The sequence below is a fragment of the Littorina saxatilis genome, linkage group LG5, assembly GCF_037325665.1.
Source record: "Littorina saxatilis isolate snail1 linkage group LG5, US_GU_Lsax_2.0, whole genome shotgun sequence".
In the NCBI taxonomy this organism is placed as follows: domain Eukaryota; kingdom Metazoa; phylum Mollusca; class Gastropoda; order Littorinimorpha; family Littorinidae; genus Littorina; species Littorina saxatilis.
In genome coordinates this window covers 12,059,843-12,071,517 of record NC_090249.1, presented here as the reverse complement: position 1 = coordinate 12,071,517, position 11,675 = coordinate 12,059,843, and the positions used below count along the sequence as shown (strand labels likewise).

At 39.1% G+C, this 11,675-nt stretch overlaps 1 protein-coding gene across 1 annotated transcript; it reads right to left on the bottom strand.

Annotated features, from left to right (window-relative positions):
- LOC138966313 (small ribosomal subunit protein eS21) lies at positions 1–7,358 on the bottom strand. Its single transcript, XM_070338498.1, has 6 exons — positions 7,275–7,358; positions 7,112–7,176; positions 2,668–2,731; positions 1,814–1,885; positions 959–1,014; positions 1–66 (listed from the first exon to the last, which is right to left on the bottom strand). The coding sequence occupies exons 2-6, from the start codon at positions 7,159–7,161 to the stop codon at positions 57–59; spliced, it is 252 nt and encodes an 83-aa protein (XP_070194599.1). The 5' UTR covers positions 7,162–7,176; positions 7,275–7,358; the 3' UTR covers positions 1–56.
- Positions 7,359–11,675: the final 4,317 nt, after the last annotated feature.

The window sequence follows — 11,675 nt, the reverse complement described above, 5'->3', positions numbered from 1 at the left end:
TTTGTGAGTTGTTCACTCCATTTTTATTTTTTTCCACACTACATGTACCGCACCATTTAGAAGTTCCTGAAACAAAGAGAAAAACACAACTTAGCAAAGTGAATTCAATCATTTAAAAAAACATCAACACACACGAACAAGTTGTGAAAGTATTCAGTCTGTTAAAAGACAGGAACTATAGAGTCAGTGCAGTGAGTGAGCGAATGAGAAAACAAAACAAATCGCAAATTGTACACAAACAAAATCACAAGAGAGTGAGAGAGAGATCACACATTTTCCTCAGATTAGTTAGTTAGTTAGTTGTTGGTTTTTGGGTCCAGCGGACCATATAGGCCAAATCAGGACCCCATTTTCCTCTGATACCAAAATACACCAAATACACAAAATATACCTGCAATGTATGCCATCTTGTGAGAGGTAAGTTATCTGAAGCCTAGATTTTCTCATATAATAAAAATATTCACGGTACGTGTATTCTTAACCCAATTATCATGTAAAGAAAAACAAGAAGCACACATGTTCACGCAACTTTGAAGAAAAACGTTACAGGAATTTCACCCACAACCCCCCCCCCCCCCCCCCCCCCCCCCCCCCCCCCCCCCCCCCGACACATACACATAAGTTATTCAGACCTGGGAACAAACTTAGTGTATTTTCAGGAAAATGAGCGTACACACAGCATCAATGATTCAAACGTCTTTCACACACGTCCGTTGCAAGGTTTACCAAAACATTTAAAACAAATGCTTCTTTCAATATTTACTGACAAAAACTGTAATCATGATTCAAAATACTGGACCAGCTTCGGAGATGCGCTTTTGATGAAAAGTAGTCTAGGAATTTTTCTCGTCGTATTTTTTTCCACTGACAGTATTCTAGACAATCATGCGTACAAAATACGACAAAATCGTATGGGTTCCCAGGTCTGGTTATTACACAAACAACGGCAAGTACTCACTTGGCAACAATGCCGTCCCTCTTGGCCAATCGAAGAACAGAGTCATCAGACTCACCCTGTAAAGTAAACATCAACATTTATTCTCCCCTCTGGATTGTACATCTTTAAAATGAGGAAAATATAGGACAGTCTCCACTGTTTGGGTCAAGGAAATTGGCATCCTCTCTGAACACAGACCTACTGCCGTTTGGCCAATCTTTGTGGGAAACCCCAAGCCTCACAAAAATATTCTTATCTCTGAAACTATTTGTTTCCTAGTAATCTTTATGATTGTCTTACTGAGCCTGTTTCAGTACAAATACCAATGGCAATTAAGATACAGTATATGGCGGATTAAATTTGTGTTCTTCTTAAAGCAGTTAAATTGGATGATTGGTAAACAACCAGATAAACAATGATGTCATTTAAACTAAACCGTCTTGAGTGATGTTGGTTGTATAGGACCAATACAGAATCTTAGAAGACATTTACAGTGTTAACTCTTAACATGAGACAGCCTGGAATCAAAAAACAAGAGAGGTATGTAATAGGAACGTTTAATTGTGACAAAACAAAATGTTACCTGGTTTTATTTTGATTCTCAATTGTGGAACGTTGGCAGTTTTTTTTCATCTCACGGTTGTATACCACCCATACTCTGCTAAAAGTAGTAAAATGTGTATCCCTTTTGGACATGGGGGTCACATACGACCCCTACTTTTTACGTTGAATCTATCTTGGTAAAAGTACACTGACAAAAACTATTCCTATCCTTCGTAAAGTCATGTTTGTAATGACCTTAACCTCGACGGTAAATCTGTGCCGGTGCTTTAAAATGTCTCATTCCATCCAATGCAGACATCAACATGTACATACCATTCGCCTGATGGCTCCGCAGATGGCGTAGGTCTTGTAGCTACCCGTCATGCGACCAGTCGACTCATCAACCTGACAACACATCAAAAACTAAATCAATCTCTTTACAAATAATGGCATGACCATATTAGCGTGCTTACCAACCTTTTGGGGAACACCTGACCATGAAAAAACCTCAAGACATATCAATTAAGGACTCACCACAGACGCTCTAATGAAAAAGGAACTTCAAATCTGACTTTTTATGGGGCACAGGAGAGGAACTTGAGTCTTAAGACCAGTAGGACTTTTGACAGTTATATGAGACATTCACAAAAGCGTCCTAACTTATCAACCCAGCACACTTGCCATTTCCCTGAACTGGTTGATCTAAGTTTTTAACTGCACCAGCATTCGGCTACATGCAGCTATAGGTAGGGTGTCAGCCAGACATCAGCCAAAATAAACTGAAGACTAAAGGCTTCCCCGCCAATTTGATAAGGTACAACTATCTAGAGAGAGAAATTCATGTCAAGATTTTGCAAGTTATTAGTTAATTCGATTAGTGGTAAAATTCGATAAAATTACCCTTTAATTCCATTACTTTGAAAACGCACTAAGCAGCTTCGTCCCTGAATGAGACAAGAAAGATTTGGCAATTAAGCACATTTTTCAGTCGCAAAACAACTTCTCATCGCAAAATAGACATCAGTCCATGAGTGGAATACGGTGTCCAAAAATCGATCAGAATTACTTTGGACGTGAGGGGGTATAGACAGTATGGAGTTTATGGGAGATTAACTAGGCCAGCTGACGACCTACCTAACTCTGCATGCCATGTGCCTCTCATTGTCTCAACACAAAAGAGTTCTTACCTCAGCAATGTTCATCTGAATGGAGGCGTAGTCCTTTGAAGCGACAATGTTGTTGCTCGCCGAGCTGAAACATACACAGGAAAACTTGACACAGCTTTTTTATTATATGAAAAAATGTGAGCAAAATTTAGGCTCTAAATCGACAAAAATTGTCTATTTCTTTCTTTATTTGGTGTTTAACGTCGTTTTCAACCACGAAGGGTTATATCGCGACGGGGACAAAAATTGTCTATACTGAACTTTTGAAATTGATACTAATAATAGTCGTCACAACCCATGGACGAAGACTGAGGCCTGAGATCAACACTGCACTAATGTTTATATTACTCCAGTGTTTTGTAATCTACTCCAGTGTTTTGTAATCGCAGTGCCGTGTGCTTGCACATGTATGTGTTAGTGTGTACGTGTGTGGGATCGAGAGAGAGTGTGTGTGTGTGTGTGTCTACTGTCTGTCAGATTAAGTGCATGTGTTTTGTGTGTCTGAGTGTGTGTGGGGGGACTTGGGGCGTGTGTTAGCAAGGAAGGGATGGCCGATTTGTCCTACGGTGGGGAATGCAGTGCCTTGGGTGGTTGACGACTGTGCCAAAGGCATTGCACTTCTACTTGAGGTATCCCACGAACGCTATACTTACTTGAGTGTTCTTCCCAAAACCATAATAATAAAGAATCGCTCTTTGTTACCAAACTGTGGCTACAGTTACTGAGTTAGGCGTGGAAGTTCAACACCAGGGGTCGACACCAACTTATTTGGCCTGGGGCCAGTGTATCTGGGGCCCACTCTTATTCATGCTAAGTATATATATATGGGCCAAAGTCAAAAGGTGCCTCTTGTCATGTGACATTTTTAAAAGGCTAATAAATTAAAGATTTTTAAAAATATTTTAACTAAAGCTCTCAATAACATTGTACTAAAGTGTTTGCAGATGATATTGCCAAAGTTTCAGAACACAAAGTTGATAGTAAGTATTTTTTTATGAATTTCTTATCCTAATTTCCCCCTATTTTTTGCCGTTTCTAAAGCCTCGTTTTTGGGTGTCATTAGAAATGCAAAATTAAACAGTGTAACCTTGTTTTTTCTTAAATAAAGAATAGATGGGCCGGTTCAGTAAAGTTCATTCTTTTATTTGAATTGGTCTTCAATATGAAAAAAACAATCAACATTGAGAATTTGAAGGTTAAAAAACTACAGTCTCCTGTGACATGTTCTGTCACACTGAATTCCTCTTTCTTTGCTTTTTTGCATAAAGAAAATGAAAAGAAAGAGCCATCGTTTTGGGGTCAACAAAACATTATCAATATAGGCTACATATTAAAAGTTAAAAAAATAGCATGGTACCAAAATTAAAACGAGTTTTGACACGTTGCAAAAAAACTGTCACAAACGTCACGAGAGACAGCACGAGATTTTCGGCACCTTACTTTCGATCTCGATTAACGGCAGCTGCTTTTACGACATCCGCAAAGTGGTCTGAGCGACATACGAGTTTCTGGCACATTCGAACGCATGGCGTCCTTGCGACCGGCTAAGTTTTCTGAATCCGTCACATGCTTTTTTAAACATCACAGGGAACAACGCGGGGTCCAAAAATAACGAGAGACATGAAAGAATATCCTTCTAAGAAAAACTGAGTGCTTATTCTTCTTTGTAATGTTATGTTAACGAAGTTTTACGGAACAGAAGCACACAACTAACTTTCAGTTTCAGTTGGTTGAAAAACTGCAGGGTTAGTTTTAAAAAACATTAAAAGTACATTAATTAATAGTGTCAAAAATGCAAAAAAGAAAGTATTAAAACATAAAATGAAAATATAGTGTTCCATTTGGCACCTTTTGACTTTGGCCCATATATATATGGGTCATTCTCAGAAATGGTGGTCCAGTGAGAGTGAGTAGGGGTGACACATTTGAAATCATGAAAAAGTAAATTAAAATTATTTCTACCACGACTTTTTTCATCTGAATCTATTCCTGAGACATTAAAGCATTGTTGTATGTCAATAAAAATGGTTTCTATACGTTGGTGTTGTTTTTGTGTGCTTTTCAATTGCGAAGTTCGGCCGTTTCCGGATCGCCGAAGCGTTACACGACTTTCGTGATCAACAATATGTTCAGTCTCATGGCTAAATGCAAACATGCAAACTCCAACAAATTACTGCAATCGACAGTCAGGAGTTCAGTCTTGGACGTAGCAACACATCTTTGCAAAAACTCACGCTGAATTTGAAGTTACGGGCTTCGAACAAAAAATTCTGAATGTCGTAATGCATCGTATCCAAACTTGACGCAATGTGCTCCATGACTTTGCCACATCACGGCTATTTTTAGCTCTTTGGCGCGCAGGAAGTTTGAACAAGAAAATAGTCCTTTGAATCACAGCCAAATATTCACAGAAAACACCAGAATCATATCATTTGCTGAAACTCATGGCGTCGTTTCCCGACCTACGTTACGACTGAAGATAGTTTTTACTTAATTGTCGAGCCTGCAAAGCTTTGTCACAAACTTACACACCGCGGATGGCGACAATGTAGTGTCGGAAGGATATCGAGTGCAAACAGTCTCTCAAAGCGCGAAGTTTAGCGGAACAAAGCAGCCAAGAAGTTTTCGTATCCTCTGATTGTCGATGTTCGACATTCATCAAGTACTTAAAATGGGTAATCTGAACGTAACAGGAACTTTCAACAAATACAGCAAACTCTGACGAATTGTGTTTTGCGTAGTTATTTTGGGTCAGACGGGTTTTGCCGGCAGGAAAGGCCAAACAGTGCAGATTCATGTCTGTCGCACAGGAACCGAAGTGGTTCAAGCATTTCGTTTCTGTGTTGCGACATTCACCTTAGTCAGTTCCAAATGTCATTTTTTTACCAATATTAGTTGAAGTCCTTACCTTTCATAACTAGAATGTGTTGGGTAGAACACAAAAATACTGCAGAACTGATAAAAAATGCACAAAGGATTGAAGGCTTAGGTGGTTTAAAGTTGGAATTTGGTTTCCATGTTACAACATTCATCACGTAAACACAACACTTTAAAGCGTCTCTTATTCAGCAACCAATTACTCTTTTTGTCTAATTTTCGCATTATTATGTATAGCAAACAATAGACTTCATAGTAAAAACAATTATTTTGTATTTCTTGACACTTTATTTTTTACTCGGGGGCCTTTCTCTTGCGCGCGTGGCGTCTGTGCATGTTTGTGTGCACACGTGTTATTGTGTGTGTCAGTGTGTAAAAGAGAAAAGAGACAGCGTTTGTGTGTGTAAGAGTGTGTATATATGTCTAAGTGCGTGCAAGTGTGTAACTTGGAGTGTGTGTGTGGGAGGGATAGCTGATTAGCCCTTCGCTGGGGAATGCAGTGCCTTGGGTGTTTTTTTGCTTAACGCCCAGCCGACCACGAAGGGCCATATCAGGGCGGTGCTGCTTTGACATATAACGTGCGCCACACACAAGACAGAAGTCGCAGCACAGGCTTCATGTCTCACCCAGTCACATTATTCTGTCACCGGACCAATCAGTCCTAGCACTAACCCCATAATGCCAGACGCCAGGCGGAGCAGCCACTAGATTGCCAATTTTAAAGTCTTAGGTATGACCCGGCCGGGGTTCGAACCCACGACCTCCCGATCACGGGGCGGACGCCTTACCACTAGGCCAACCGTGCCGGTCCTTGGGTGGTTGACGGGTAATCTTGAACTTTAGCGTGTTAAATTCATAGCTCAGAATTCAGAGGCATCTCCAAATTTGTAGAACCTGCACTTGTAATCATAACAAGTCATTTTAGATCCCTTTGAAGTTACGGAATGAACTCCGATGAACTGTACGAATGCATTTTGTTTACATGGGTCAAACTCAAAGAAGGAAATATCCCTATGATCGGACAAGGGAGACGACTCTTTCATGTAAATGATGTCCTATGGTTGACAACGTACGCCATTTTCGGTGCATTTTTGTCCATTGAACAACCAATTTAATTAATTGTGCTTAAGTTTGAAACTCAATCCGTCAATTAATTTCACGACAAATGTTCTTTGGCTTGCTTACATGGACTTGTATCAAAAATAAGTAAAGAATCAGAATGTCACTGGATTCTGAGCTATGAATATAACACGCTAAAGTTTAAGATTACCGGTTGACGACTGTGGTCCAAGTCATTGCACTTCTACTTATTTGTTATAAATATGGCAATTGGTAAACTTTGATATTGGCGACAAGCAGAAATGTGGAGTTTAACTTACTTTAACCGGACTATCTTACATATTCAATAAACACAACTTCCAAGGCCCCTGCGACTACCTGCGATTCATTGCCTGGAGCACTGGCAATGCAACCATATTAAACAATTTGAACTTCTCAACACATACACTGATACAGTGACACTGACATACACGCGCATAAAAATAACACGTGTATCTCTAGGCTATTTGATACAATGATAGGGGCTCACCATTTTCGAGGGATGTACATGTCCACGAATTCACCTGCTTCGTTCTGCATGATGTCGGTTGAGACCTGGACACATAAAGAACAATAATGTAAACTCCGTTCAATTAAAAGTCTATCTTAACCGGAGGAATAATAGATTCCCTACACACAGAAACACACATTACCTTTCCACAAGCACGCTGAAATCGAGAAAGGAAGTGTAAAGGCCCACAATTCTTTGCTCCCTACGCATGCGCAGTGTTCGTGAACCTCTGTTCACAGTCCATGGGAGGTAAGCCGTACATTGTGTTGAGGTTTGAAAATTAGAGTTTTGTCCCTTCTTTGTTCTTGTTGGTTGTAAGCCTTGCCTTCTTTATCAATCTTTTATACTATCGATTTTACCCAAAAAGAACTGCGAACAAACAACTGCTATTGCTTTCACTTCTTTCAATTTGAGTAACTAAAAATATAAATGAAACAAATTATCTCCTGATAGCCAAGGCGGACAAGCTTTAAGAATGATTGGTGAACCGCTGAGAGAGTGAGTCCGTATGTGTGTGTGTGTGTGTGTGTGTGTGTGTGTGTGTGTGAGTGTGTGTGTGTGTGTGTCAGCATGTGTATTAGTGTATACGTCGGCAACGCCCGTGTTTTAGTATGCATCAGTGAATGACTGCGTGCAAATTAGTAATAATAAGGGTATTTATATGGCGCAAATCCTAACAAAGAAGTGAAAGTGTTGATCAGCTGTCCTCATCATGTTATAATTACCCGCCTCTCTCTCTTCCCTCACAAGGTAAAATAATAATTATTAAGACCCGTGTATTGTCAAAGAGTTTATGTTTTTGCCTGATCCCGATGATGATTTTTGGAAAGAATTGGATAAGTTGTTATTTGATTTTTTTATGGAGTGCTAAAAGATCCAAACTTAAAAAGACAGTGTGTAAACCTCTTGAAGAAGGGGGGTTAAATATGGTCAATATTTATGTATTTTTGTCAACATTGAAGATTGCCTGGATGCGAAACTGAAGTTGTGCATGGTAAATTCATGTTTGAAGAGATTAGTGATGGATATGCATCCAGAATTAAATATTGTGAATTTGTTTATTACCAATTATGTGATAATGTTAAAAAATAAGGTGACAAATAATTTTTTGGCAAGATGTGTCAAAGCATTATGGAAAGTTATGTGTAAAATGTTTACCTGTTGATATTGATGAATGTTTGTGTGAATGTCTTGTTTATAATGATAACACAGTGGGAGATAATAGAAGTATTTATTTGTTGGGTTGAAGAAGGAATTGTATATATGTAAAACATTTAATTTAACTCTGATGGTAAATATTTGAATTACCAAGAGTTTTCTGAACTGTTTCCAAATGTTAAAATGTTAACTATATTTCTGCATACTGGAATTGTATCCGCTGTGAAGAGTTATCAGATGAAATTGAATGTTAAGACATTGAATTGTCAGCATGAATTGGTGGATAATAGAGTATGGTCAGTGATTAAATAAAGGAAATCGGGTCGTGAAGAAGATTTTTGTACAGTCTAAGCCGGGATTCCATAGACGCGAATTTCACATGCGAATTTCGCATTCCGAATTTCGGTACGCAAATTTCGCATGCGAAGAAAAAGAGCATACGTCCATGGATACGATGTTTCCCTATTTGGCGCACTAAAAATGATGCAGACCAATACACGGTCAAGGCCTAGTTACAGAACTTCGCATGCGAAGTGCCTTTTTTTCGCTACCCGGTGCGAAAGAAAAATCCGCTATCGGAATTCGCATTGCGGTGGTTCCGAAATTCGCAGCGATGGATGCACTAAATGCCGGAAAGAAAGGTCCGAATCTTTTTACTAGCGTTGCGAAGTTCGCATGCAAAATTCGCAGGCAAAATTCGCGTTTATGGAATCCCGGCTTTAAAAGGCTTTATTCCAGCTGCGGTTTCAAAATGGAATAACACCAGTGAAAGTAATAGGAAATATATATTTTTTAAACCCTTTGAAAGCACTGTTGATGTAAGTTTAACTTTAAGGTGGTTTCAGCTGCGACTTTTGCACAAGATTTTTACCTTGTAATAAAATATTTATTTTTGTGTAAAATTAAAGGCACAGTAAGCCTCCCGTAAACCATCACAGAGCTCCCCGAGCGTCTACATACAGTACAAGCATTCTTCCATTTGAACGCTCACCGAACGGGAACATCCTGGCTGCTTTCTGTCGAGCGTGAGAAATGTTCAAAGAATTTATTTTCGTGGACTTGCTCCTCTACAACAATGGCGCCTCGTTTTGGTGCTGGACGGCTGTTATGAATATTCACTGAATACCGGAAATCACGCCCGGACAGTAATCCTCCCGTAAACCATCACAGATACTGTCAGGCTTTTACACACAGTACAAACACCCTTCCATTTGAACGCTCACCAAACGGGAACATCCTAGGTGCCCTACGTAAAGAGCGAGCAATTTTTAAAGAATTAATTTTGCAGATTGTCTCGAACACTTTTTGGACCCATCCTGAACTCAGGTCAAAAATGAGTTACTTCCCTTCGGGTCTCATTCTATCGATGTAAACTGGCCATAGCCGTGGATCGATGATTATCAGAATGTTTTTGGACCGTGGTGCGTTTTTGCGCTAGACCTAACTTTTGAAATCTAAATAATAAATTGACAGCTTGTTACACAAACATTCTTTAATCATAAAAGAATTCTTTTTTCATCAAGACAAGATCAGTACAATTCGAAGTTGTGAAAGTTTGAAAAAAGAAAAGCCCGGAAGCAGGGCGGTCACGCAAGGGTCGTAGCAGACGACGGTTTATGCATATCGCCGTTCCTCTCAACAGTCAAAAGCCATCGCTAGAGTTCTTGTGAACCACAGCCGTTTGTTTCGTGCATAAAAACGTGCTATTGTAGATAAGCTCACATCGAGTCGCATTCAAATGACTAACTGACGACTACCTAGTGAAAAAGGGAAACTGGATCACACGGGTTCACGATGGCTCAGGGGTAAGATAAAAACCACGCAAAAATAAATTCTTTGAAAATTGTTCGCTCTTTACTGAGGGCACCTAGGATGTTCTCAATCGGTGAGTGTTTAAATGAAAGGGTGTTTGTACTGTGTGTAAAAGCCTGACCGTATCTGTGATGTTTTACGGGAGGCTTACTGTGCCTTTAAAGATTCACCGCTTTGCATATTCTGTGGCTATCACGAAGAGACAATTTTTAAAAACTTATTTTGGGAATGTAGGATTGTTCAAACCTTCTGGATTGAGCGGAATAATTTATTGCACAAAGAATGTTTGCATTGTGAACGATGGACATTTTGTACAAAATGATAATATTTGGAGGAGATGATAATGTTTTAGATTTGATTATTCTTTTGGGAAAATATATTTATTAATGAAACTTATTTTGAGTGTCTTTTTGAAAATATCAAAGCAAAGAAGTAGAATTTAATTAGGAATAGATATTTGGATGTTTTGTCTGATTGCTCAACTTACGCGAATATTGGTTAGCTTTAGTAAATATCGAATGGTGGGTGTGGGTAAAGTGCCCATTTCAGTTTTCCTTTTTTCACAGTTGAATTTTTTTTTTAAACACTTTGGTTAAGTGTGTGTTTGTATTGTGTATGTCTTATGTCTGTCTGCTTGTCTTATCTTTTTGTCTGTATGTCATCCTGTATAACTTTATGGGTGTAGTGGTGTCTTGTGCTTTTGAGATTCTTTGTTTATAGCTGGGTGGAACCTGAAGGAAGAGTGCATCCCCCCCCCTCTCTCTCTTTCTTTCTAACAGCATACGGTATTGTGCTCAGCGTGTGTAATGTTCATTCATTACTTGTAGGTGAATGTTATGTTTTATATGTCTGTCTGTTTGTGTCCTAATGTTTTGAATGTTAGATTGTTTTATCTGTTTGCCATTTACAGCAGATGAAATGTGTCTTTCAAAAGAACTATTAGAATATTTATAAAGTCTGAGTGGTCGAAAAAACCCACACACCTATCTCTTCCTCTCTCACACACACACACATACACACACATACACACACACACACTAGACACACACACACGCACACACTGCACACACACACACACACACACTAGACACACACAGACATACACACAGACACACACAGACATACACACAGACACACATACACACACATACACACACAAAGAGAAAACATAAGAAAAAACTAACAACAACAACAACAACAACAACAACAACAACAACAACAACAACAACAACCAAACAAACAAATAAACAAACAAACAATTAAACAAAGCCCTCAAACTAACATCGAAACAAAAACAAACAAACAGAGGCCACGCATTCTTCTTTGAATAAAACATATGTGATTATGTCGTTCGTTAAACTTGCAAACAACACTAGAAGTAAATCACATTTTGTTTGCGGTTACCTCTTAATGGACATTGGTCGATCATTAAAGATCTCCCCCCCCCCCCCCCCGACAAAAAGAAGAAAAGAAACGAAAGAAGAAGAAGAAACACAGAGAAAAAGAGTGATCGCGGTGTCTTAAAGTCTCCATTCTGGCGAACAGAAAACTCTCACTCGTCCAGGCTAGAATC

Excerpts from the sequence above, each read along its gene's own strand:
- LOC138966313 (XM_070338498.1), bottom strand. The coding sequence starts at position 7,161 with ATGCAGAACGAAGCAGGTGAATTCGTGGACATGTACATCCCTCGAAAA. Across the intron at positions 1,886-2,667 it reads TTCAGATGAACATTGCTGAG|GTTGATGAGTCGACTGGTCG; the intron begins GTAAGAACTCTT and ends ATGTGTTGTCAG. Across the intron at positions 1,015-1,813 it reads GCGGAGCCATCAGGCGAATG|GGTGAGTCTGATGACTCTGT; the intron begins GTATGTACATGT and ends TTTACTTTACAG.